This window comes from Typopeltis vanoorti, chromosome 1 (genome assembly GCF_054136105.1).
Source record: "Typopeltis vanoorti isolate ZY-2024b chromosome 1, IOZ_Tvanoo_1.0, whole genome shotgun sequence".
Lineage (NCBI taxonomy): Eukaryota > Metazoa > Arthropoda > Arachnida > Uropygi > Thelyphonidae > Typopeltis > Typopeltis vanoorti.
In genome coordinates this window covers 34557999-34585890 of record NC_143549.1, presented here as the reverse complement: position 1 = coordinate 34585890, position 27892 = coordinate 34557999, and the positions used below count along the sequence as shown (strand labels likewise).

At 37.6% G+C, this 27892-nt stretch overlaps 1 protein-coding gene across 1 annotated transcript in view; it reads left to right on the top strand.

Annotated features, from left to right (window-relative positions):
• Nucleotides 1–7336: 7336 nt before the first annotated feature.
• The window catches only part of LOC150109883 (uncharacterized), a 32249-nt gene continuing 11693 nt past the window's right edge, over nucleotides 7337–27892 (top strand). Inside the window, exons 1-2 of the mRNA XM_090396437.1 lie at nucleotides 7337–7516; nucleotides 19934–20142. Of these exons, the coding sequence (XP_090252563.1) occupies nucleotides 7337–7516; nucleotides 19934–20142 (389 nt within the window). The remainder of the gene's footprint in view (nucleotides 7517–19933; nucleotides 20143–27892) is intronic.

Here is a 27892-nt window from a genome sequence, read left to right as displayed (position 1 = left end):
ATTTGTGTTTTTTGTTGATTTATTGGTGTTTTGGATTCAATTTAATGGACTTAAGAGTGTAATTTTGGTATATTATTGGAGCTTTATTAGCGTGGTTAGTGTACTAAAGTGTTTTATAACATAATCTATGTCGGGAAGTCGCCGCTAGATGGATTCGTAATGTGTAGTGTTCGTGCAAGCTCCAGATAAGATAAGTATCATTTTCAGTTATCGATACAAATTACTTAATATTGTGTAGTTTTGTTTTGTTTGCCTTGCGTATTTTAGTGCGTCTATTTTGGTGTGTTATAACGTATAATTTGACAAAACACGTTGAAATAAGTATGGCACCTGTGCGAAGGAAAATGGCGGCCAGTAATGAAGGTTCGCCATTGTTATCAAAGAACGGTAGCATAAAAGAAATGAGTCAATGTACTAGCTGTGAAATGTACGCTTTGCGGAGTGCGGTCGGAGTGTGGTTAGATGATAATAAAGGATTGAATGTGTGTAGAAAATGTAGGGAGAATGAGGAATTGAAGTGTATTTCGGATCGTGAGTGTGATATTTTTGTCAACCTTCAGAATGAAGGAAATAGGGATATGACAAGAAACGGCAAGGTTGTACATGAAAATTGTGAGAGTGTGAATGTAGAAAGTGTGAATGATAGTATAAATGGTTTCTCAGAGAACAAAAAAGATGAGATAGATGCATTGAGTGAGATCGTGTTGTTGAATAGTGCGATAGAAAGAGCAAAACAGCAGTTAGAGTGCATGAACAAAAGTAGACTGAATGAACCAACCAATAATAAAAGGTATGACAGGAAAAATAGACGTATGAATGTGAACATGAACAAAATGAAGGATAGAGTGCTGTATGGAGACTCGTTAGTACGAGGTGTGTTAGTAGAGGATTTGACAAAATCGTACCAACCTGGTGCGACCATAAAGGACGTAACTGCGTCTATTAGAGAGCAAAAGGAAAGGGTGAAAGAAATGATTGTTGTGGGGCAGGTACGAATGATTTGAAAGGAGATAAAATGGAAATGATAGAAGACCTGAATGAATTGTTTGAGGTAGCAAAAGAAAAGAGTGAGAGAGTTAGAATGATTAGTCTTTTGCCACGGTATGACAGTGAAATGTTTAAAGGGAGGGCTATAATTGCGAATGACTTTATGTGTGGGTTATGTATGACGAGTGGTGTGGAATTTGTGGATGTGTGGAGTGAGTGTGATGGGCGAAAGGATCTATATAAGATGGATGGCTTGCATTTGAATGGTTACGGTGTAAGAAGACTTGAGAAAGTGTTGCTGAATGTAGTGGATGTGCAAATTCAGGGAAACTAGATTTGTTAGGGGGGGGGGAGTAGAGATACAGTCCTTATGGAGGCAGTTGAATGTAAGAATGAATATAATATGCCAGAGCAAATAAGGACAACAAATCTGAGTGGGATAGTTAATATAAGGCATCAAGGTAGGGTTGGGGCTAATGGGGGTCTTAAATTCATGTACACTAATACTAGGAGTATTAGGAACAAGAAGGAAGAGTTTTTGGCTATGGTTGGCACTTCCAGACCACAGGTTATAGGTATTAGTGAAACATGGCTGACTGTAGATGATATAACTAGTGGGATTGAATGTGATGGGTATAGTGTGTTCAGGAATGACAGAGAGAATAAAATGGGGGGAGGAGTATTGTTGATGATAGCTGATGAGCTCCAGCCAAGGAGAATAGAAGTTGAATTGCAGGATAGAGAAAAGAGCACATTTGAGGCCATTTGGTGTGAGATTGTGGCTAGCAGAACTAAATATACAATTGGGTGCTGCTATGGACCAGGTGATGGAAAAGATGGTGGTGACAGTATGCACAAGCAAATAGAAGAAATGGGTGGAAGGAGGGTGATTATTATGGGAGATTTCAACTATGGTCGCATTGATTGGAGTGAGGAGAGGACACACGGGAGGAAGGAACTGGATTTTATGCGGTTATTAAGGGATAACTATCTGCGACAGCATGTAATGGAAAATACTAGGGGTCAGAGAGTGCTTGACCTAGTAATTACAATCGGTGAGAGTGATCATAGGGTCTTAACTTGGGAGGTGGCTAAAGGTGTAGAATTTTCAATTAAGACAGGGTACATGTGGAATTATCGGGCTGGAAAGTATGACAAGCTTAGGAGTTTGATTGGTTCGGTGCCATGGCATGTACAACTGCAAGGGCTAGAAGTTGATAGTGGATGGGAGGTGATTAAGAAGTGTTTGCATGAAACAATGGCTGACTGTATACATAGAGTCCAAATAATAAATCAGGTAGGGGTTAAATGGATGAATAACACAATTAAGCTTGAGTTGCAAAAAAAGAAACAACTATGGAGGGAATTTAAGGAGAAGGGTGACCGGCAGGCACATGAACGGTATAAAGCGCAGGCCAGAAGGGTGACGAGTGTGGTAAGAAAAGCAAAAAAGGATTACGAAAGAACATTGGCCATGCAGGCTAAAGAGAATCCTAAACAGTTTTTTAGATATGTAGCAAGTAAAAGGAAAAATGTACATGGCAGATTGATTTTAAATAATGCCGATGGTAGGGAGGTAACTGAATCAGTTGAGATAGTTGAGTTACTGAGTGAGCACTTTGCAAAAGTATATCATCCAGGTGGTGACATTGCAGAAACGAATAAACCAGTAGATTATACGGGAATTGTGGTTAATGAAGTGGAGGTGAGTAGTCTATTGCATAACCTCAATGTCAGTACATCTGTGGGATTGGATGGTATACCAGCTCGTGTTGTACAAGAAGCAGCTAATGAATTGTCAGTACCCTTGATCATTTTGTTTAATTTGAGTCTCGGGTCTGGGTTAGTCCCGAGCGGGTGGAAAGAGGGGAAAATACTTCCACTGCATAAAGGTGGTTCCAAGACTGCTGTTGTAAATTACCGACCGATTAGCATATCAGGAATCATTGTCAAGGTCTTAGAGAAATTAGTCAAGAAAAGAATACAGGATTGGATAGATGAAAATGGGATATTGTATGGGGGACAACATGGTTTTGTGAAGGGTAGATCATGCCTCAGTAACTTGCTCACGTTTTATAACACAGTGACGGCTGAACTGGATAGGGGTAATGGGTTTACAGTGATACTACTGGACCTTGCCAAGGCCTTTGATAGGATACCACATGGAACCCTAATCAGTAAACTGGAGCAGATGGGTATAGATATAGGGTCGGTGAGATGGATAAGAGGGTGGTTGAAGGAGAGATATCAAAGAGTGGTTTATTCAGGAGTGGAGTCTAAAAGACGTCTTGTGACTAGTGGAGTGCCACAGGGCTCTGTTCTTGGACCACTGCTTTTCAATTTGTTCATCAATAATATTGGAAAGAATCTGAGAGGAAGTGTTCACTTGTTTGCTGATGATGCAAAGTTGGGTAGAGCAATTGTGAGTGCACAAGATGTCAAAATTTTACAGGATGATTTGAATAGTTTGGAGGACTTGGGCTAGGAAAAATGGATGTCAATTTAATGTGGCAAAGTGTAAGGTTATGCACTTTGGGGTGAAAAGAATAGCAGCAGTATATCGCATTGGTGGAATCATACTCCAGGAGATTGATGAGGCCAGGGATTTGGGAGTGTTGGTGGATAGGGAGTTGAAGTTTAGGGAGCACATTGCAAAAGTAACTAAAACAGCTCACCAAATCACTTGGCTTCTGAAAAATACTTTAACATGCAGAGACGAACAAGTTGTTGTTCCTCTGTATCGAGCCTTGATAAGACCCCATCTGGACTTCTGTGCCCAGCTATGGGCACCAGGGTTTCTTCGTGATGGGGAGGAAGTGGAGAGGGTCCAGAGACGAGTGACCAAGATGATAGCAGGTCTGTGGAATGAACCTTATGAGAATAGGTTGAAGATTTGTGGGTTGCAGAAATTGGACGATAGGCGAAGGAGGGGTGATATGATTGAGACATTCAAATTACTGAAGGGTTTTTATAAGATTGATCCAGAAGATATTTTTGAAAATATGACTGGTGGTGGGAGGACTAGGGGCCATGCATGGAAGCTGGGCAAGAGCGTGGTTGACAAGGGTGTTAGAGCTAGGTTCTTTACTTGGAGAGTGGTAAATGAGTGGAATAAGCTTCCAGAGTCTGTTGTGGGTGCTACGACCGTGAATGAGTTCAAGGCAAGGTATGATAGATACTGTGTGAATGTTGAATAGTTGTTCTTGACATGATGTTAGGGCCTCCCTCGATGAGTCTGTCGACTGCTTGGAGTTTCCCGGAACAATAATAATAATAATAATAATAATAATATGTTGAATTTTGGAGGTTCTGCTTTTTTGAGAACACAGACTACATCCAATCTAATATTGTTGCCAATGTGGTTTGGAAGGTGGTGAATCCCTTGTTCAATTTGGATCATTAATTCCTCGGCCGGTAATTTCTTAGTAGCAATGGCAAGTTGTGACCATGTGACAGAGCGGTGAGTGCTTCAAGCTTCTAGATAACTGAAGAAAGGTTGACTATGGTGTTGGTTTGTAGTTTAGGTTTGGATGCCGAGTTCTTTATTAATTTTTCAAACTTGTTGATATGTTGGCTCCGTATTCGTTCGAATTCTTTATTAGCCGCCATACACGAGATGTCATATAGGACTTACCAAATCTCGTGATTAAGCGTATGTGAAAGCTCATTTTCTAGCTCTAAAATGGCTCTGTTTATGTTGGCTAGTGAACCGCGTGTAGCGGTAATTTGCTCCCAAAGTAAAGCCTGGCTCGCCCGGTTGTAGATACAGTGAGCTTTCTGTGAGATGAAGCAGTGTTTAAATTTTACACAGTTAGCGATGACTTGATTTTCCCGGCAACGTTTTAGGAATGCCAGACGGTTAAGTTGTCTGGATAACTTTAGCTTCGGTTTGCCGTAATAGCGGGCGTTGCGTGTGAAGGAATCTCCGTGGATGATCATAATTCTTGTAGAGAGGCTTATACGCTGGTTAAACATGATAACTAATAATTAAGGAATTGACAGCGTACTCTAGAAATATAAATTAAATAAACTTTAATATATACTTTCCGATATTTCGGCAAACGTCACGTTGCCATCTCCTTGGGAACTTAATACAAAGACACATGCACACAAGTACTACATAACAGCAAATGAGAACCGAAGCTAGGAAGCTAACGTTTTTCTAAAGTCCTGATGGTGCCCCCTGGCGGGCTATATTGGTAGTTCTTGGCCTTTGGGCTGAAGTTCTTCTGATAAATGTTTGCCAAATTTGGGGCAGTCTCATGCATTCAAATTTGTTGAGGTTTGGCATGTTCCTAAGGGCTGAGGCTGATTCCATGAATAGTCTTTCATATTTGAACTTGCTGCAGTGTATTACTGTGGCTTTTTTCCATCTTATTCTGTGGGGAGTATCCAGAGCGTGGTCTGCAATCCCCGAGTGGCTGTACTGGTGAAATCGGATGTAATCCTTGTGTTCTGAGATTCTGATATTTGCTGTCCTGCCTGTTTGGCCAAAGTAGGACAATTTATATTCCCCCACTTACAAACTAGCCAAGCATTTAGCCAAAGCGCTCTCACACTATACTGGTAACACACCATCACACATAAAAAACTCAGCCCACTTCAAAGCCAGTACAGAAAACCTTACACTCCAACATAATGACATAATGGTCAGTTTTGACGTCTCCTCCTTATTCATGAATGTCCCCCTCAAAGAAACCTTAGAGCTAATCCAAGCTAAATTTCCTCCCGATATCTCAGCCCTATTTCAGTTTACAATGAACTCAGGCTAATTTGTTTGGCAGGAAAAATTCTATAAACAGATAGAGGGGACAGCCATGGGTTCACCACTTTCCCCACCCTTGGCCAACTTCTTTATGGAAACTTTTGAAGAGAAAGCCTTAAACTCAGCCCCACAGAAACCTACCATTTGCTTCGCTACGTTGATGATGTGTTCGCCATTTGGCCACATGGCCCGGATTCACTCCTCTCTTTCCTAACACATTTAAACAACCAACACCCTAGAATCAAGTTCACCCTGGAAAAAGAGGAAAACAATAACCTCCCCTTCCTAGACACACTAGTCACCCACCAACTTGATGGAACCTTGGTTTTCTCAGTTTATAGAAATCCCACCCATACAGGCAGATACATTCACCAACAATCCCATCACCCCCTTCCCTCACAACAATATGGAGTTATTAAGACACTATTCAACAGGGCAAAAATAATCTGTTCAAATGATCAAGCCCTAACCACTGAACTAAATCACATCCATGACACTTTCTCAGCCAATGGCTACCCCCCCCCCAAAAAAAAAGAATCCAAAAAATACTTAAACCAGTTATCCACAACCCACTTCCCCCCCCCCCCCTTTCACAAAAAAGATTACTCTAAATCCATCACCATTCCCTACATCCGAGGCACCTCGGAAAAAATCAACAAAATCTTAAAAAAACATGACTGGACCACTTGTTACAGACCACACAGAAAATTGGCATCCCTTATCCGCTCCACTAAAGACCAACCACTTCCCCTAGACCTACCTGGTGTATACCAGGTCCTTTGCAGCTGTAAATTGTCCTACTTTGGCCAAACAGGCAGGACAGCAAATATTAGAATCTCAGAACACAAGGATTACATCCGATTTCACCAGTACAGCCACTCGGGGATTGCAGACCACGCTCTGGATACTCGCTACAGAATAAGATGGAAGAAAGTCACAGTAATACACCGCAGCAAGTTCAAATATGAAAGACTATTCATGGAATCAGCCTCAGCCCTTAGGAACATGCCAAACCTCAACAAATTTGGATGCATGAGACTGCCCCAAATTTGGGAAACATTTATCAGAAGAACTTCAGCCCAAAGGCCAAGAACTACCACCAATATAGCCCACCATGGGGCCCCATCAGGACTTTAGGAAGATGTTTGCTTCCTAGCTTCGGTTCTCATTTGCTGTTATGTAGTACTTGTGTGCACGTGTCTTTGTATTAAGTTCCCAAGAAGATGGCAATGTGACGTTTGCCGACATATCGGAAAGTATATATTAAAGTTTATTTAATTTATATTTCTAGTGTACGCTATCAATTCCTTAATTATTTGTTATTATGTTATCCTGAAACATGGAATATGGAAGAAGTTACGTTCCCATGGTTAGAAGGAGAAAAGAGAATAGGATCTTTAAATTTTATTTTGAAATATGAAATTAAAATTAATGATTTTAGAGATTTAGTGGAAATGACTTTGACTGGAATGTTACAAAACGAAATTCCCAATGAGGTGAAAAAAAGCCAAAGTGATTATGGCAACAATTGCAGTTTGCAGCGCTGAAGCTGAATGAGCTTTTAGTGTGATGAATAATATCGTAATGACGAAGAGATCTTCTCTCACTATAAAACATATTTCAGATTTAATGACAACATATATAAATGGGAAACCCTTGAATGAATTTAATTCGAATCCCTATGTAAAATCTTTTCTAGAAAATCATCGCTCAGCTATAGATCCTCCTAGAAGGATACAAGATGTGAAGGAGGAAGGAAATAAGGTGTGGCAGCTGTTGTCATAAGTGTTTCCTTAAAGTAATTGTCTGTAAATGTTAACCTGTAAAGGAGTGAGTTTTTTCTGGGTAAATGTGCAGGAGACAGTGAGTTATTTTTTTTCATGTAAAATCGTCTCATTGTCTCGAAAGTGATTTTATTAAATAAAATATTATAGTTACTGTTACTACCATTTTACAAATAAGAAGATACTCTTGGTAATCATAATCACATTTAAATAAATAGGACTATAAAATAATGCCCCTTGATTGGTACCGTTGATTATCACTTGAAGTATGTAAACAAAATAGAAATATAACGTATTTCAATATTATTGTGTTTAGATAATATTTATATTTATTATTTATAGATTGTTTGTCATAAAAACTTCTATTGCATATGTGCGATTATAAAAGATTTTATTCTTATTATATTTTGATAGTTAAAAAATGTTTTTCTTGTATAAGATAAATTAACACAGATGATTGTGTGCAAATATTTCATGATTAGATCATGAAATATTTGTTTAAAAATGATAGGCTTTACAGGTTGATTGTTCCCTCATACTTTTTGATTGGCATTTGTACACAAGCTGTATTAATAAAAGTTTTTGTGTGAAATCTGGCTTTTTATTTGCTTGATGATGCGAGCCCTTTGTTAAAATTTCCATAGCTCAGACCACTGTTATATCTTCTCTTCTCTTAACATATATTTAGTTATTTTATGTTTTATTATCTTAATTACTATCTTGTTATACACTAGTTATGATATTATCTCTCATTCCTTTACTTAGTATTGTATCTTAGCTAAAACCTATTCCTTCAGTGTCCTATTATTCCAATAGATCATGTGTGCAAATCCTACAAACAAAGAGAATGCTTTAGGTTAGGGCCAATTTCCTTGGTTGCAATTCTGGAGTTAACTCCTTTTCAGAATTAAGAAAAAATTTATTTTTTGAAGCTGTGCCATCTTAATTCCTATACAAGAGAAATCTCCTTATCAGAGAGTTAGCATGCAGACTGTCATACGATCTTGGAATCTAGTAATCAACAAGCCCTTAAATTACTTTCTTCAATTAGCAGTCGTAACCAGTTCCCCCCATGCTTGAATTTTTTTATACAGATTCTAATTTAAGCAAGCAGTGCATTGGTTTGAGAAATCAGGCAATTTACTTAGGTAAAGAAAACAAGAATGTTTATTCATTCTAAGGTATTGTTCATAGTAATCAAAGTTATTCTAAACATAAAAATTTTGTTCCTGCAGGTAACACCAATCTATCAAACATAATCTAATTACAATTAAAGTGTTACACTAAAAGACATCAGCAAATCAAACTGTCCTATTCTCATTCGCTTATCACAGCTATGCAAATAAATAACTACTCAATATCCAAAGATTAGATTATAACACACTGAAAATGATTCAAGGACAATATCTGTTACAATATACTTATAGAATTACAACAATTTACCACAGGTTAAAGTACTAGAGTCCTGTCATATATTAGCAAGTCCTATCACTTATTCCATTAATGTGCTAATGTATTAACTGTATTCACAGTTCAATGGACAAATAAAAGGTTTTACGTTACCGACCAAGTGGACTATGCAAGAATTTCCTCTTGATCAATCTTTGCTGACTCCTTTCGGCTAATTTCCTCGATCTGCTACCTGTTGTCCTCCAATTTTGCCAACTAGTGATTACGTTCATGAATCACTCCTGTGCCGATGATTGTGATACTACCCTGATGGATGGGTGTGCATGGTTCTGCATAAAGCTGCGGTCTTCATTGACTGTTTAGCTGTGCCGCTGCTATGCCTGGACCTGACCGCTACCTGACCGTCATTGACCATCATTCTTCCTGTCTGCACAAACGACCTCTACTGGAACCCGAAACGGGGAGCGAGAGGTACGAACCAAGAAAAAAGCCTCCGAGCTCGCACTGCCAAATCTTTTATATCACTTGTGGCTGCTCTCCCTATTACGTCACCGATTGCTGATGGTACCTAAGCTTTTTGCATTCATGCTATCTTCTCTCCAATATGTCTCCCACGTGGGTGCCTTGCATGTACCTCTGACTTTGCATTGCAGTTGCCTGGGGTTATGTCTATAAGCTGATTAAACTAATGTGAACTTTGCTCTAACTTTCTTGTTCCAATGTAACCTTTACAAAGACTTTTGTGATTCTTGTCTGTTATTTACAGGACAGTTTACAATATAATACATACAAAATTTCATTAAGAAAGTATTATTACATTATTTATAAAATCACTTACACCTATGTACAAACATTTCTTTTGGGGAATTTTGGCATCTTAGTTAAATCCCGAATGAAATGCTTAATAATAAATTAAACGTTTCATTCCAGATTTAACACCACTGGTTGAGACCAATTTGTTAGGGCCCCTAAAATGTTTGAGGATGAAGAATTCATGCTCAAGGAGTTTTTGGTTTCACACCAGAGCTCCCTACCCACCACAGAGCCACACATGGATGCTTACTGATCAGCAAGCAATGATAGCACTCAGGAGTGGAATGCCAGGGCTACCCCGGATATACCAGCAACTAAACAAGCTTTGGACCCTGGACCATGGGGTGAGAGTCTTACTGCAACACTGTTGACTCTTGCAGGCTAGTCCACTAGCTAATCAATCCTGACCAGGATTGATTAGCTAGTGGACTATTTTTCCAAAGCAGAGGCCAAAGTAGTGCAATACTACCAGGATACCCACGGGTTGCACTGCATGGCAAACATGGTGGCAGTACCTTGGATCCCACCGATGGTGGTCTGGAAGAAAGGATAGTAAAAAAGACTCAGGAGAAGGAGCAAAGAATACCATCATTGGGAGGTCTCCTCGACCAAGTGCCCCCATAGAGGGTTGCAAAGTTGAAAAGAACTATGGGGAATAGAATAAAATAGATGTTGTGGGTTTACAAGAGGACATGAATAGACTGAGTAAATGGACATGTGAGTTGGGCTGCCACTCTAGTTTTGCAAAGTGGAAGCTTTTAAAATTCAAAAAACAAAGATTTGATGCAGAGTATGTATGTATATTGTTGAGGATATATTGGATTAGGTGGAGGAAATAGATCCGACGATGTTGGTGGATAGAGACCTGATATTTAGAGAACACATATCTAAAATTGGGAGGACAGCACAATGAATTTTGGCAGTGATATGGAGGACACTGATTTGTAGAAGTAAGGATTATAGTTCTATTGTATAAGGCCTTGATTAGACCACATATGGACTGCTATGTACAGATTGGTCACCTGGTTTTCAAAAGGATGAAGAGATTGGAAAGGATCCATAGGGATTGACTAATGTGGTTCTGTTCTCTGGAATGCTGAGTATGAAAAAAGTTGAAAAAATGTAATTTGCAGAGTTTAGTGGATAGGTGAGGGAGGAGTATATGTTAGATTCAGATAAATTGCTAAAGGGATTTTGTCAAATTAACACTGAAGAAGTTTTTCATAGAATGGTGGAAGGTGAGGATGAAAACAAGAGGTCAACCCTGGAAGCTCTATACGGAGAGTGTGATCAGGAAGTGAGAAATAGATTTTTTGCGTGGTGAGTGATGAATGATTGGAATGCATTGTCTGACTGTATGGTAACTGCAGGAAAACTGAATGTATTTAAGGCATGATATCAAGATCTGTGGGTGTATAGGGTGTGTGTGACAGAGGGGCCCCTTCCACAATGGGTTTTTGATTCCATGGATGTCTCAGGATAATAATAAATTATTATTATTATTGCTTAATCTTATTCTGTTCCATAATATTTATATCTAGTCCATATATTCAGGATAGTCCATATATCCACAATAGTCAACCCTGGATGCTGTATAAGAAGAGTGTGAGCAAAGTGTGTGTGAGTGAGTGTGTCTGGTGACTACAGGTGACTGTGGGTGTGTGACAGAAGGACTGTCCATGATGGGTCTTTGATTCCATGAAGGTCTGAGGATAATAACACTGGCCAACAAAAAAAAAATTTTTTTCTGCTGATTATGATCTGACACTTGTTTTTTTACTAATTTGGGTGCGCTATTATTCAAAGCGGTGCGCAGATCAGAATCGGAGCGCTCACCGCTCTCGCTTGTTAGTAAACGAATAAATGCGTAAGAACCTGCAACGGAACGTACTGGCGCTTTAAATGCGAGAGAGGCCGATAACCGACCTAATACATTTAGGTGATGAAAAGTAGGCGATGACAACTGCCTAAAACAAATGAATGCTATATGCGTCATAGCGGACAAAGAACGATCGAAATCAGTCAATCGTTAATCGATCGTGAAAGTATGATGAGCACTTATAACGTTTCAATGAAGTCTCTGGGTTTTTTTTGTCTTGTTAATTGCATGTTAGTCAGCAGTGAAGAAAATACATTATGTCTACTACTCGAAATTGTGTCAATAGTGTAGATTCCTTCTGCTACATTTGTGGCAGCTTTACTGTTCCCAGTCAAAGGACAGATATCACTGATTTCGTTAAGAAAGTGTACTTTGCATACTTTGACGTAAAAAATTGCAGATCAGGATAAGTCATGGGCTCTAAATAAAGTGTGTAAGTCATGTGTAGAAAATTTACGACAGTGGAGCAAGGGAAAACACCAAAAATTAGCTTTTGGCGTGAACCGAAAAATCACGTAGATGATTGCTATTTTTGTTTAGTTCAGACTTCTGGTTATAATAAGAAGAATAAGAAAAAAATTGTGTATCCAAATCTCGACTCAGCAATTTGGCCAGTTGCTTATTCCAATGAAATAGCCGTGCCAATTTATAAAGGACTTCCTTTACTTGAGAACGAGCATGATCGGGATATGCCAGATGTTCTTGAGGAGCAAGACCCGGATGTTGATTTAGACAATGAAAATTTAATATCTAGTTCTGGACTGCAACGTTTTTACTCAAGCGGAATTGAATGACTTAGTAAGAGATTTGGGCCTATCAAAGGAATCATCGGAATTGTTAACTTCAAGATTAAATGAAAAAACCTACTGGGGCAAGATACGAAGATAACTTTTTATCGTAGCAGGGAAAGTAATCTTGTACAATATTTTAAACATGAGTGTGGGTTTGTTTACTGTAACAATGTGTCAGGTTTACTAACTGAAATGAGTGTTGTACAATATCATCCAAATGAGTGGCGTTTATTTATCGACAGTTCAAGCAGAAGTCTCAAGTGTGTCTTACTACACAATGGGAATGTATATGGCTCAATTCCTATTGGCTATTCAGTCCACTTAAAGGAAACATATGAGGACATTAAAAAGGTTCTGAAGTTATTAAAATATACAGACTATAACTGGATCATCTGTGTGGATCTTAAAATGGTGAACTTTTTACTTGGCTTTCAAAGAGGATATACAAAGTTTCCGTGTTTTCTATGCTTCTGGGATAGTCGAGCTAGGAACCAACACTGGAGTCAGAAACATTGGCCTCTTAGAATATCCTTAAATGTTGGAGAACAGAATGTTATAAATCAACCTTTAATCAACAGAGAAAAAATCATTTTTCCACCTCTACACATCAAACTAGGTCTTATGAAGCAGTATGTTAAAGCTTTAGATTTACAAGGTGACTGTTTCCAATACATATGTGAAAAATTTCCACGACTTAGTTATGAAAAAATTAAAGCCGGTGTATTTGATGGACCCCAAATTAGAACTTTAATGAGAGACCCAAATTTCATCAACTCTATGAACGAAATTGAGAAAGAGGTCTGGACTTCATTTACGATGGTTGTAAATAATTTTCTTGGAAACAAAAAAGCGTGCAATTACAAAGATCTAGTGGAAACAATGCTTGAAAATTTCCAGCGCCTAGGTTGCAACATGAGCATAAAGCTCCACTTCCTATACAGTCATCTTGATAGATTTCCCGAGAATTTAGGTGCTGTAAGCGATGAACAAGGCGAAAGATTTCATCAAGACTTAAAAACTGTGGAAGATCGGTACCAAGGAAGATGGGATTCTCACATGATGGCCGACTACTGTTGGAGTATTCAAAGGGATTGCCAAAACAGAACACACAGCAGAAATTGCTACAAACAAAAATTTATTCCCTGAAACTCATGTGTAAGTAAAATTGTTATTTTTTATAAATATTCTTGTAATTTTTAATGAATATTGTTAAGTAGTTATGTATCTAATTATCGGCCTCTCTCGCATTCAAAGCGCCAGTACGTGACGTTGCAGGTTCTTACGCATTTATTCGTTTACTAACAAGCGAGAGCAATGAGTGCTCCGATTCTGATCTGCGCACCACTTTGAATAATAGGCTGTATCTTCAGGAATTTTTCGAATTTCATGATAAAAAGTTAGGAACAGATTTTTAAAAGTACATACTTTCAGAAAATAATATTAAAAAATCAATTTTTTTGATCCTCTAAATAGTACTGCCTCCTTAAAACTATCAAAAACTTACAAATTAGCAAAAAGAAAATGCCATAGAGGAAAAACCTGACGTGATAGAGAAAAATGGGTTTGATATTTGAAATCAGCGCACCCAAATTAGTAAAAAACAATCTCATATAAAAGTCAGCAAAAATTGTGTTGGACTGTGTCATAATAACATTATTATTATTAAGTTAATCGTTATTTTGTTTTAAACTAACGTGTGATCTTTGCTTAATTTTACTCCATCTATAATATATATGTCTCACACTCTATGTATGGCTAGTTTTTTAATATAGATTCTATTTCATTCTGGGTTTTATTCCAAAAAATTGTGTTATTATTTTTAGATTTCATTCTTCTGCAAATTTCAATTTGCATTTCTCCTCTTTCATTTCTATTGTCTATTTCATTAATTCTCACAGATGATCCATTTGGATTTTTTCTTTTATTAATCCATTTGCATTATATATCCCATCAAAATATTAAAATAATGTTTACCATTTTCTAGAAAGTGATGTATTTGGTTATAAACAAGTTCTAGTTTTTCATCAATGTGACTATTTGTAAATAAATAAACTTGCACCACCCTTACATTAAATCTTTAATTTAGTCTTATTGTGATTTGACAGATTATTTCTATCAAATCACATTATTGTGTTCTGACTGTGAATTTTATGTAAGATAGATAGATAGAGAGAGAGAGAGAGAGAGAGAGATGGGTCTGAGGATAGAAGAGAACTATATACAAAAGATGGATTATATTAGAATGCAGAATGGCACAGGCATTTGGAAAGACTGTTTTCTGTGAATATGTCATGTGTCATGGCAGCAAAACTAGAATTACATGTGTGGACCATAGTAGCAATAGCTTTATGTGGAGATAGTGGCTTGAGAAATGAGAGGGTGCATTCTATATTACAGAGCCAGTTGAAGTATGAGGGGGAATAATAATGGCAGAGTTTGGTTGATAGAAGAAGGAGAGGTGATATGATTGAGACTTTTAAACTGTTGAGAGGCAGTTACAGGGTTGAACTGGGGAGTTTTTTCACTTAGTGGAATAGCAGGAGGGAGTGATGAGGGTCATTCCTGGAAGATATGAAAGGAAGCTGTTAGAAAGAGGGTGAGGAGTGGTTTCTTTGTTTACAGTGTGGTTGAACTGTGGAATGCATTGCCTGATAAAGTGGTGAAAGCAAGATGAGTTCAAGGAGTGTATGATAGACTTTGGGTTTCCTAGGAAGGTCCTCCCATGATGAGTCTGTTGACTCCATGGATGCCTGAATAATGATAATAATAATAATAATAATAATAATAATAATAATATCAAGATTGAAAGTGAAACTTAAGTGAAAACATGCCTGCCATTAGTAAGTGATTATACCTTACAGTGCTGTGCGACATACTACTATAAATAGACATAAAATAATATACATAATATTATTTCTTTGTACCTTCCTAAGAATATATCTCAGTTTCCCTTGTTTCATCACTGCAGAACTGCATGGCAATTTCTAATAATCCTAAGGCACACGATTACATTACTAAATGTGAACAAATAAATTTTACCAAATGTGTTTATCATGCAACAGAAATTAAATCTTACTGATGAAATCTACACTCAATATATAAAAATATTGTAAAAAACTAACATAATAAGTAACACCTGCAGTCGCAAGTGGCATATCGCCAAGTCCTCCGCCATTTAAGAACTATTATAAGCAATATCATAAGAGACTTTGTGGCATGCAGTACTTGCGGCATGTATGCATCTCGGGAATTGGGTATGTGGACTTGTGAAAGAGAGCGGAGAGTGTATGTGTGCAAAATGCAAGCAGTTGGAGGAAATAAGTGCATTAGAAATATCAATATCCGACCTTGTTGCTCCAGAAATGGGAATGAATGTAGGAAGACAAGTAGTGTGATAGGAGAGAATGAAAAAAATATATATATGAATGAGAAAATAATAATTGATAGTGTGGAAGATGTGAGTGACTGTGAAAGTTTAGGAGACGGTTTTGTTTGAGAGAGTGAATTTAGATTAAGAGTGACTGACCTGCAGAGGGAGATAGATGAGCTGAAAGAGGAGGTGGAATGTCTTGTGAATGAGAGCAGAAGTATGAAAGACAAGATTAGGAGAATGGAAGAGATAAATGCAAGCCGAATCAGAGTAGGGGAGAGAGAGAGAGAATTTTGGGAGTGTTAGAAGAGGAGTGAAAGGAAACATTAGAAGAGAGGGAATGAGTGCGAGGTATGGGGGTGCTAGAAGAGGAGAGAATGGAAACAATAGAAGAGAGGGAATGAGAGAGAGGTATGGGAATGCTACAAGATGACAGGGTGGAAACAGTAGGAGAGATGGAATGAGAGAGGGATAAAAAAGTGCTAAAAGTGGAGAAAATGGAAACTGTAGGAGAGAGGGAATGAGAGAGATGTATGTGAGTGCTAGAAGAGGAGAGAATGGAAACAGTAGTAAGAGAGAGAGGTATGGGAATGCTAGAAGAGAGAATAGCAGTAGAGGAGAGGAAATGAGAGAGACCTATGGGAATGAAAGAAGAGGAGAGAATGGAAACAATAATAGAGAGAGAATGGTAAGAGTTATAATGTATGGCGACTCAATGATCTGTGGTGTTCAAGATAAGATGTGTGAGGAGTGTATGCCAGGAGTAGGTATGATAATGACAATAGAAAGGGTGGCTATGGCAATTAAGAGAGGTGAAAGGGTGGATGAGATGATTGTGATGGTAGGAACAAATGACTTGAGTGGTAATGTAAGTCGGGCAGCGAGAGATATGTGATTTTTGCTTCAGGCTGTACGGAAGAAGACAGAGAGAGGAAAAATAGTGTGCATGTTGCCTAGGTATGATAATGACGAGCTGAGCAGAAGAGCAGTAATATTGAATAACATAATAGCTAGAATGTGTGACAAGAGAGGACTGGTATATGTGGATGCTTGGAGTGCGTTTGAGGAAAGAGAGGAATTGTATGCGAGAGACCGCTTACATTTGAATGAGGAAGGACTTAGGCATCTGGAGAGATTGCTATTCTGAACGAGTCAGTGTGTCCCAGGGAGGATGATAGCAGGGGTGGCCTCTTGTGGGAATGGATACTTGGGAGAAGGGAGACGACATCAGGTAACACTGAGCCCAGTGGAGTCTAGAGGGGATAAGCTGGGTATAGAAACAATGGCATTTATATTCTTTATACTAATGCCAGGAGTATCCGGAATAAGGAAGAGGAATTGGTTGCGCGGATAGAATCAGCCTGGCCAAAAATTATTGGGATCACTGAGACGTGGTTGACAGAAGAGTATATAATAACAGGAAGAGAAGTCGCTGGGTACAGCATTTTTCGGCAGGATAGGAAGGGAAAGCGTGGTGGTGGGGTACTGCTTATGATAAGTGACGACCTATGTCCTCTATGCGGTGATATCATTAGTGCATGGGGAATTGTGAAAGAATATTTGTTAGCAGCAATTATAAGTTGTATACCATGAGTGAAGAAGAGGACACAATTTGGAGTAAAGTGGATGACAAACAATATTAAACAGGAATTGCATGCGAAAAAGAGGCTATGGAAGAGATATAAGGAGACAGGTGAAGAGAAGATGCATGAAGAATATAAGACATAGGCAAGAAGAGTGACTAGTGTGGTAAGGAAAGTGAAACTGGAATAGGAGAGGAGATTGGCCCTAAGATCCAAAGAAAATCCTAGGGAATTTTTTAGCTATATGGCCAGTAAGAGGAGAAATGACTGTGGAGGAATGATATTGTGAGATAAAAATGAGAATAGAGTGACTGATGCAGAGGACATAGTGGAATTGTTCAATGAACACTTTATTGGAGTATTTCATCCTAGTGGAGTCAGTTTTAATGCTAGAGGGATAGGGCAGGGTCGAGGTTTAGAGGTACAGGAGGAGAGTGTGTTTCAGATACCGAGTACTCTGGATGTCAGTAAAGCTTTGGGACTGGATGATATTTCACCACGAGTTTTGAGAGAATGTGCTAAGGAACTGACAGTGCCTTTAACCTGGCTTTTCAATGAAAGTCTGGATGCGGGAAAGGTGCCCAGGGAATGGAAGGAAGGTAAGATAGTGGCATTGCATAAGGGTGGTAACAAACTGTAAGTGTCTAATTATAGGCCAGTCTGTGTGTCATCAGTAGTTGTTAAGATCTTGGAGAAAGTAGTGAGGGACTGTAAACAGCATCGGGCAGATGAGGGTAATGTTATCTGTGAGAGTCAACATGTATTTTTGAAAGGGCACTCTTGTTTTAGCAATTTGCTAGCCTTTTATAATAAAGTTACAAGAACATTAGATGATTGAAAGGCATATACTGCAATTTTCTTAGACTTAGTGAAGGCATTTGACAGGGTGCCACATGATAAGCTGATGTTTAAGTTGCAGCACATGGGTCTGGATGTCAGATTGGTCAACTGGATTCAGGATTGGCTGTCTGATAGGTATCAGAGAGTTGTGTATGGTGGAGCAGTTTCAAGGAGGCAGAGGGTTACAAGTGGGGTCCCACAGGGCTCAGTACTAGGACCTGTATTGTTTAACCTTTATATCAATGACATTGCCAGTGGATTGCAAGAGGATATTCAGATATTCAGTTGTCTGCTGATGATGCAAAGCTGGGAAGAATTATTAGTAATAGTGCAGATGTGGTTGCCCTGCAAGAGGATTTGAATAAGCTAGATAGATGGGCAAATGAATGGGGGGTGTCGGTTTAATGCAGCAATGGTTTAATGGGAGGAGTTATACTGGAGGAAGTAGGAGAGACAAGAGATCTGGGGTTGATGATTGATAGAAACCTGAAATTTAGGGAACATATTGCAAAGGTGGTGAAGGTAACACAGAGGATTGCTGCTATTATGAGAAGGACACTGACCTGCAGAGATAAGAGGGTTATCATTCCATTGTATAAGTCTCTGATCAGAACACACTTGGACTATTGTTCTCAGATTTTGTCCCCAGGATTTGAAGGGGATAAATTAACTGTGGAAAGGGTACAAAGACGGATGACAAAAATGGTTTCAGGACTGTACAATTTTGGTTATGAGGATCGGCTGAGGGGAATGTGGACTGCAGAGTTTGGTGGATAGAAGAATGAGAGGTGATATGATTGAGACTTTTAAACTGTTGAGAGGTGGTTACAGGTTTGACACTGGAGAGTTCTTTCGCTTGGTTGAACAGCGGGAAGGAGTGATGACAAGAGGCCATCCCTGGAAGTTACGGAAGGAAAATGTGAGCAAGAGGGTGAGGAGTGGTTTCTTTGCATGGAGGGTGGTTGAACCGTGGAATGCATTGCCTGATGGAGTGGTGAGAGCGAGAATGGTCAATGAGTTTAAGGAGTGGTATGATAGACTTTGTGTTTCTTAGGGGGACCTCCCCTCGATGTGTGTTCAGAGACTTTAGGTTGTTAGGAAGGACCTCCCACGATGAGTCTTTTGACTCCATGGAAGCCTGAATAATAATAATAATAAAGATTATGTGAGATTTTTACATCAGCTTGCTCATTGGAGACCTGAAGTGGCTAATGCCATGGGTAATCTTCAGAGCAAGAGTTTCAGATTCTGTACTTTTCCTATTACATACATGATGTAATAGGAAATTCATATTACTATACCTACACTATTGATGTTTCTGTCATTTACAGTTGATCTGTTGTTTCATCATTCAAATTGATCTGTGTATTAAGGATGTTCACAAAAAAGATCAACAAAAAATTATTAAGTATTTTCTTTACATATGTTTGTAATATGTTTACATATGTTTTACAATTTCTTATTTAGATAAAAGTAGTGTTCAGAGTATTGAACGATGTAATTAAACCTAATATAAATATTGCTATGGTCACTATAATAACACTTAAGTTGAGGAGTACAATCATTCAGCATGCATATGCATTGCTTAAGATCATCTTCCACTTGTGAATTAGTAATTTTATAGTATATATAGAAGAAAAAAATGTATCTGATTTTGTGATATTTATGAAATAGCTACCAGACTTAGATATATCATCTTTTTTAATTTTAGGCAGCCTTGGCAGAAAGTAATCTGTCCTTCCTAAATCCTTCTGCAGTTTACAGTAGTGCTGTACCAACAACTCCAAATTCCACTCCTACAAGAACACCAACTCCTGGATGCACAACTCCTGTGTCATCAGGTACCACAGGTCCTCTGAATGATGCAGAACGCTATGTTGTAGATATGATTACCCATACTATGACAGGAGATAACACTATGTAAGTTTTGTTATATTTATACTTATTTTCAATGGGCATTTTATCAACTGTACAATTTTTATAAACTGTATAATTTTTACTGGCATGTATGATACACATGTACATGTAAGTTTATAGTTATCTACTCACCAGCCAACCGGCTGTAGCTCAAATCCCCGTAAGAGCATGAATGTTGTGAATGTCTAGGCAGTAGATAAATTTCATTACTCAGTGTAAGACCATCATCCACTTATTGGAGACCTGAAGTGGTTTGCAAAAAGGTCCCACATTTGGTCTCTAGGATCCAGTTTAATAATAATAATTCCATTACCTGGTTTTCAAACTTTTAAAAAGGCAATGCATCCCCCCCCCCTCGTTGCACAAGTTTTCATAAAACAGTATTGATCTATAGTTTTCTTGTCATGTATTTTATTCTAGAAAACAAATATATTCTTAGTCTTTTTTTTTGACACTACACAATTATACTTCAAATCAAAATAAAAGTGAAATAGCACATTGAGATATTTATTTTTAAAATTGAAACTTTTAAATTTCTAACTTAGTATACAATGATAATAAAAATATTTCAGCACATGAAGTTGACAAATCATATTCCCATTCATGATTCCTTGGAATAAACTGATGGGGGAGTTTGTTTAAAATTTCTCTACTGTTATGCTGTCACGGTAAAACAGTTTGCAGTATTTCAAATCTAATTATAGATTGAGAAAAGGAATGCATCTGCAGTAGTGGCCTAACAGAAATAGATGTATAATATCCAACCTGATGTGATGTGTGGAACAATTGCACATCAGAGGATTTGATGATAATCTGAGGAGACATTAAATTAAATTAAATTTTTATGATGTAGTGACAGCACTGTAGTTATAACCACATTGTAACTTACAGTGGGAATAATGTTAATGAAATAAATATGGAAATTGCAAATAGTTTTAATGCTGTAATGTATTGAAATAAGTGGATGTAATATCGAGTACAGGCAGGAGTTGTGCTCAGAAATTCACAATAATATTTACCATTGTTTTATGCCTCTAAGTTCCTCCCCCCACCCTCAAGAGAGAGATAGAGAGAGAGAGTGCATAGGTTAGAAACCATTCACCTAAAGCATGAAAAACTGAAGAAATTAATAAATGCTGGTTTATGTTTACAATCTCAGTAATTGACAAAATTATAGAAGGAATTGTCCATATATTGAATCTGAAAAATTCAATATAATATCCACTACATGATACAAATTTAGCAAGAAAGAAACAGTTAAATGACCTGTATGTTATCCTTTACTCAGCTCTAGATAAAAATCAGTCTTTGTGCTGTTTTATGCTAATGTAGAAATTAGAATCATGAAATGTGCACACCACAGAATTGTCTTGCTTCAGTGAGGTGGTTACAGGGTTGACACTGGGGAGTCTTTCGCTTGGTTGAACAGCAGGAAGGAGTGATGACAAGATATGAAAGGAAACTGTGAGCAAGAAGGTGAGGAGTGGTTTCTTTACATGGAGAGTGGTTGAACCATGGAATGCATTGCCTGATAGAGTGGTGAGAGCGAGAACAGTCAATGAGTTTAAGGTGTGGTATGATAGACTTTGTATTTCCTAGGAGGGACTTCCCACGATGATTCTTTATAGACTTTGTGTTTCTCAGGAAGGACCTCCTGCGATGAGTCTTTTGACTCCATGGAGGCTTGAATAATAATAATAATAATAATAATAATAATATTGAAAGTTTATTTTTCACTTGGTTAGAGTATAATAAATTTAGTTTAATCCTTTATGCAAGTGTGAGCAAACAAAGTTTGCGCCTGAAAGTATCTTCAGGACTGGGGTAAGGCTAACACACACCAGGGCACTCCTTGCAAAGGTGGAGCAAGATACCAACACTCCTATCTCAGTATCTCCCATAATGCAAAACACATCTCCTTGCGGATATGTCTAATGTTATGCATTAAGGGAAGGGCCACAACCCAGACTAGTTTCGAGCCAGGCCCAAGTGGAGATACCAGGCAGAAGCATTAGCAGGTCATGTCTACCTATAGGAGTTGCCAAAAGGTGTGCATCCCTATTTTAATAAATTACTCTGGATTTAGAGAAAGATGTTGAAAGTTTATTTTTCACTTGGTTAGAGTATAATAAATTTAGTTTAATCCTTTATCCAAGTGTGAGCAAACAAAGTTTGCGCCTGAAAGTATCTTCAGGACTGGGGTAAGGAGATACAACACCAGGGCACTCCTGAAGATACTTTCAGGCACTTTCAAGATACTTTGTACTTCCTTACCATATGGTAAGGAAGTACAAAGCTAATTATGAGGGGAAGCTACTTGATATGGGCTGAGAAAATCCCAGAGTACTTTTACTATGTGGAAAGTAAAAGGAAGGATGACTTTAACAAATGCTGATGGCAGGGAATTGGCACCTCTGCTGACCAAGCTGCTTAATTTAAGTCTCAATTCTGGAAAGGTGACAATTCCATTGCATAAAGGAGGCTCACAGAAAGAAGTATCAAATTATAGGCCAATCAGTATCTCAGTCATGACGATTAAAAAGTATTGAAGCACTTGGTATTAGACAGAATCCCAGAATTGTTGAACAGATTACTGGAATCCTGTATCAATTATGGAATGAAAATTAACATTAGAAAAACAAAGGTGATGAAAATAGCAAGGAAAGAGGCAAATATGGATATCAGAATAAATGGGGAAAAATTGAATCAAGTAAAGACATTTAAATATCTAGGAAGTGTTATTAGCAGTGATGGAAGATGTAAAAGTGATATAAAAGCAAGAATAGTGATGGGAAGAGATGCCTTTAGCTTCTTACTATCAATTTCAATTTTCAGATTGGTGCTTCTTTTTCCTATTTGCATAATTTTTGTTTTGTCTATATTTATGTTTAATCCAGATTTTATACACTCCTCCTTTATTTTATCAGAAATTCGCTGTAGATTTTCTTCTGTGCTTGCAAGTAATGCAATGTCGTCTGCAAATTTTAAATGCGTTACATTTTTCCCATATATTTTGATTCCGGAGTCTTCATTGTTTAAGGCCTTATTGGTTGCTTCTTCCAGTGTAGGATTGAACAGGTCTGGTGACAGATTGCATCCCTGTCTTACTTCGCTCTCTGTGTGGAACCAGTTGGTTAAGGAGTCCTCCATTCATGCTGTACTTTCAGATTTCTCGTACAGATTCTTTATTATTCTTATGGTTTTGTTGGGAATTCCAAATTCTTCCATAGTTCTCTTCTATGGATTGAATCAAATGCCTGACGAAAGTCTATGAAATTTATGTAGCAACTTTGGTGGTACTCTAATGTCTTTTCTATTAGCTGTCTTAAGGTGAATAGTTGATCAATTGTGCTTTGCCCTGGTCTGAAACCTGCTTGTTCTTCTCCTAGTGCCAGTTCTATATATGGCTTAATTTGTTTTTGGAGTACTTTCGTAAAAACCTTACTTGGAATGCTGTGGAGGCTAATGCCTCTGTAATTATTGCATTCTGTTTTATCTCCTTTTTTGTATATAGGAGTTATGACTGATTTAGTCCAATCGGTAGGTACTGCTTCATTTTTGTAGATCCTTTCAAATAATGTTTTTAATGGTTCCAAAAGTTGTTCCTTTCCTGCTTTTAAGAATTCTGCATATATTTGGTCAATGCCAGGTGCTTTCCTAGTTTTGAGTTTTTCTATGCTGTGTACTATTATTTCTTTGGTAAAGATATTTGTTTCCTCTTCCATTTCAGTGGCTGGAATCGTAATGTCCTAGGGGCTGTTTTTATTATATAAATCTTTGAAGTATTTTTCCTATCTGGCCATTCTTTTTGTTTACTTTCAATTAGTTGTCCCTCTTTGTTTTTGATCATTATAATTTTTGTTGTCCGTGTCTTACTAATTTGGTCTATTTGTTTATATAATCCATGGTTATTTTCTTTTGATAGCTTTTCTGCCATTTTGCATTTTTCTTCTAACTAGTTATTCTTGTCTCTTTTAACTAGTTTTCTAATTTCTCTAGTTAATCTATTATATTCATTTCTGTTATAGTTCTGTTTTAGTTTCATGCTTTTCCTTTGATCGCTTAACCTTTTTACTTCATTTGAGATCCAATCCTTTTTACTTTCTCTTTCTGTGTAACCTATTGTTTTTTCTGCCGAATTTAATATTATTTCCTTTAATTTGCACGAATGTTCTTCGATGTTTATATTCTGTTTTGGTAGTTCCTTCAGGTTTTTATCTAGTTCTAGTTGATATTTTCTTAGAATATTGTTGTCTTGTAGTTTTTTTACATTCAGTCTCCTTTTGATTCTAAAAGTGCTTCCAGATTTTAACTTTATTCTTGGGTTTGCTAATACTAGCTTATGGTCTGATCCACAATCTGCAGAAAAGGATCTGCAATTTAGGATACTTGATTTCCATCTTTGGTTTACAATAATATAGTCTATCATATTCTTGGTTTGTCTGGTAATATCCATGTCCATTTTCTTTGGGGTTTTTGGATGTTTAAAGAGAGTGTTAGTTATTGTTAGTCTATTATTTGAGCAGAAGTTTAGCAGTCTTTTGCCACATTCATTGCTTTCTCCATACCCAAACTTTCTGATTACTCTTGGCTAGGTATCCCACTTTTTGCCTACTTTTGCATTTAAGTCCCCCATTACAATTAGGAGATCTGACTTGATGTCTGCAGTACTGCTTTTTACAAATCTATATAGAACTCCTCAATGTCTTCTTCTGATGATGTCGAAGTTGGTGAGTATACTTGAATAATAGTTAGTGATCCAGTTAGTGATCTTGCTTTAATTATCCTAGGTGAGATAGGATTGTAGGACAGTAGAAAGTTTTGAGCCTTTGGTTTTAATATAAGTGCTACTCCTTCTTGGTGTTTGTTGTCCTCCCTGCCTGAAGTTAGGATTTTGTACTGTCCATGGTGGAATTCTCCTTTTTCAGTCCATCTGGTTTCGCAAAGTCCAATCACTTCCCATTGGTTCATGACATGATTCTTATGTCCTCTAAGAATGGAGACTTTGTCTAATTCATGCAGTAGTATTTCCAATGCTCTCCTGGTGAAGAGTTCTTACATTCCATGTTCATATGCTTGTTATGTTTTTCCTGTCTATTGGGTGATGTTTTGTTCCAATAGCATATTTTTTGCCTTCACTATCTTGGTTCCCTAATAGTGGGCACGACCCTTGTTTGACTGGGCAACGATCGAGCCGGCATGTGTCTTTTAGTTGGTCAGAGTTCATTCGGTTTCAGTGGTTTAGTTTTCATCGTGTCAACCATCACTCCTTGACCTGAATTCAGCCACTTTTTTTTTTTTTTAGTAGATAGTGGAAACTACAGTTTGAGAGGAAAGAGTCACCCCACCCACCCTCGAATTGCTCTAATAGCACTGGGGGAAGGAGTAAGAAGTAAAAGAGAGTAGAGGGAAGGAAGAATAGAAGACCAGTCTCCAGATATGATATACCAAGTGTATATTGTATGAAGTAAGATCAGGTCTAGTTTGGGTATTTCAGGTTTGCCATGCCCATACTCACCAATGTGAGCACCTGAGCCGTATTCATATACCATCTGTTCATATACCATATGCCTTTCTTCATATACCATCTGTTCACTCACCATCATCTTCTACCTCCTCCTTCACCATTCTTTCCACAGTGGTGGTTTTCCCCCACTAGCACTGTTTTTTTTTTTTTAAAGTAAATAATAATTTATAGTTAAATAATAATTAATAAATTAAAATTTCTGGTAGTGCAGTCATTATCTGCATTATGGGGTTACTTTTAATGGTATCATGGCCACCATTTTATAGTAGTTCAAATGGAGCATTTACTGGTGATATAGAATTATTTCTATATCATGGGATTATTTAATTCTCAGTCTTATGACCGAAAGTTTTTTTTTTTTCTCTCTTATAATCAAATGCAGAGGTTTTAGTCTCCCCCCCCCCCCGAGATAATGGTACCAATTCCTCCACGGGTGTAAACTCTAGGAATTGAAATTCCAGGATGTGAAGAAGTGAATGGGCGACTAAGGTTTTAAAAGAGATAGTTGGTGCTAATAATATTTATTGTTTCACCCTGTATGGTGGAGAGAAATATTTAATTGTAGTTAAAGATATGTGGAAACAAGGAACAAACTATTACAGGGTTTTTTCTTTCGAAAGCAGCACAGTTATTCCTGTAATGGTTGTGAGCCAGGTAAAAACAGTAAAAATGAACGATTTCATGGAATATATAGAGAACAGTAATGAAATTCTTATACAGACATTCTCAAATGGGATAAGATTAGTAACATACAAAAGAGTTTATGAGATGAAGATCCAAACTGGTGAAGTTACCTTCACAATGGATATGAAGATGCCCATACCAAATTTTGTCACCATTGGTACAACCTGAGTTATGCTAAACTGTCCCGAAGTACAAAGGCAGTGCTTCATACGATCACTTGGGTGGTAACTGCCTCAAATGATAATGTTTCAACTGCATGGAGATCAGACATATCACTAATCAGTGTTTCAGAAATGAGAAAGTTCTGAACACTGTTTGTTAACACTTGTCTTTTTAAAACTTTCACTGAAATAGTGGAGCACTGATAGAGCCAATTAGAACGCTATATATCAGAAAGGCATAATGAAGAGTTTCCAGATCTTCCAATTCAGTCTAGTAAAGATGGTGCTTTTTAACAAATGTGGTAAAATCATGCAAAGTGTACAACCAAATCAGCTAGAAATTAGCCCCAAAATTCCAGAACTACAGGAGCCACTTTCCCAGTCTAATATGGATGTCACAACATCAGTTGGAATTACCAATAATGAACCTAGTATACAAGACCTGAACAATACAAGACAAATGTAAAACATGAAACTGTTCTACAAGGAGAAACTATAGAATAACAGAAAAGCATGCAGACAAGACCATCAAAAAGGAAAGATAAATTAAAAAAAAAAAATTGAGGATAAACAAACAAAAAAAAAGTAACTACATCTAAAAGAAAAAGAAGTAATATAAAATGTAAAGATGGGGAAGGTTGTGGATTGTCAAATGAAAACTCTTTTCATTTGACGTTTATGAACTATGAAGAACTATCTCATGCTAATAAAGGGAAAGCGAGAGATACAATTAAAGAAAAAAATTATAAAGTTTACTGATTCAAAGTTTTCTCAGTCTCATTATCATCTGTTTGAAAAGAAAATAACTAGCTTCTAAATCAAGAATGATAGGCATGATCGCGTAAAAATTTGCTTACAGAAGAGAGTATAACATAGTATAGTAGCGTTTACTATTTAGCATCTAGTTGTAGTAGTTCCTCGGAACTGTTTGGATGATGGTAGCATCTGCAGCTCCAATTACAAAAGGTTTGTCACCAAGTCCTCCCCCATTTAGGCACGCGGTGCTTGTGGGATGTATGTGTCCCGGCATTTGGATATGTGGTGGATGAGAGAAGGAGGAATGCATATATGTGCAAAATGTAGGCAATGAAAGGAACTTAATGAGTTAGATATTGCAATAACCAAACTCGTTGCGTCTGGGGTGGGAGTATCTCAACCTAGAGAGACAAGTAGTGTGATAGAGGGTGAGATTGACGAGTGGAATATGAATGAAAAAATAAGAGTGAGAGTGTGGAAGGTTTAAATGATTGTGAAGTTTTCAGAGATTGTTTTGATTGAGAGAATGAATGGCAAGCAAAAGTGGCTAATTTGCAGAGAGAGAGAGAGAGATGAGCTGAAAGAGGAGGTGGAATATATCGGGAATGAGATGAGAAGTATGAAA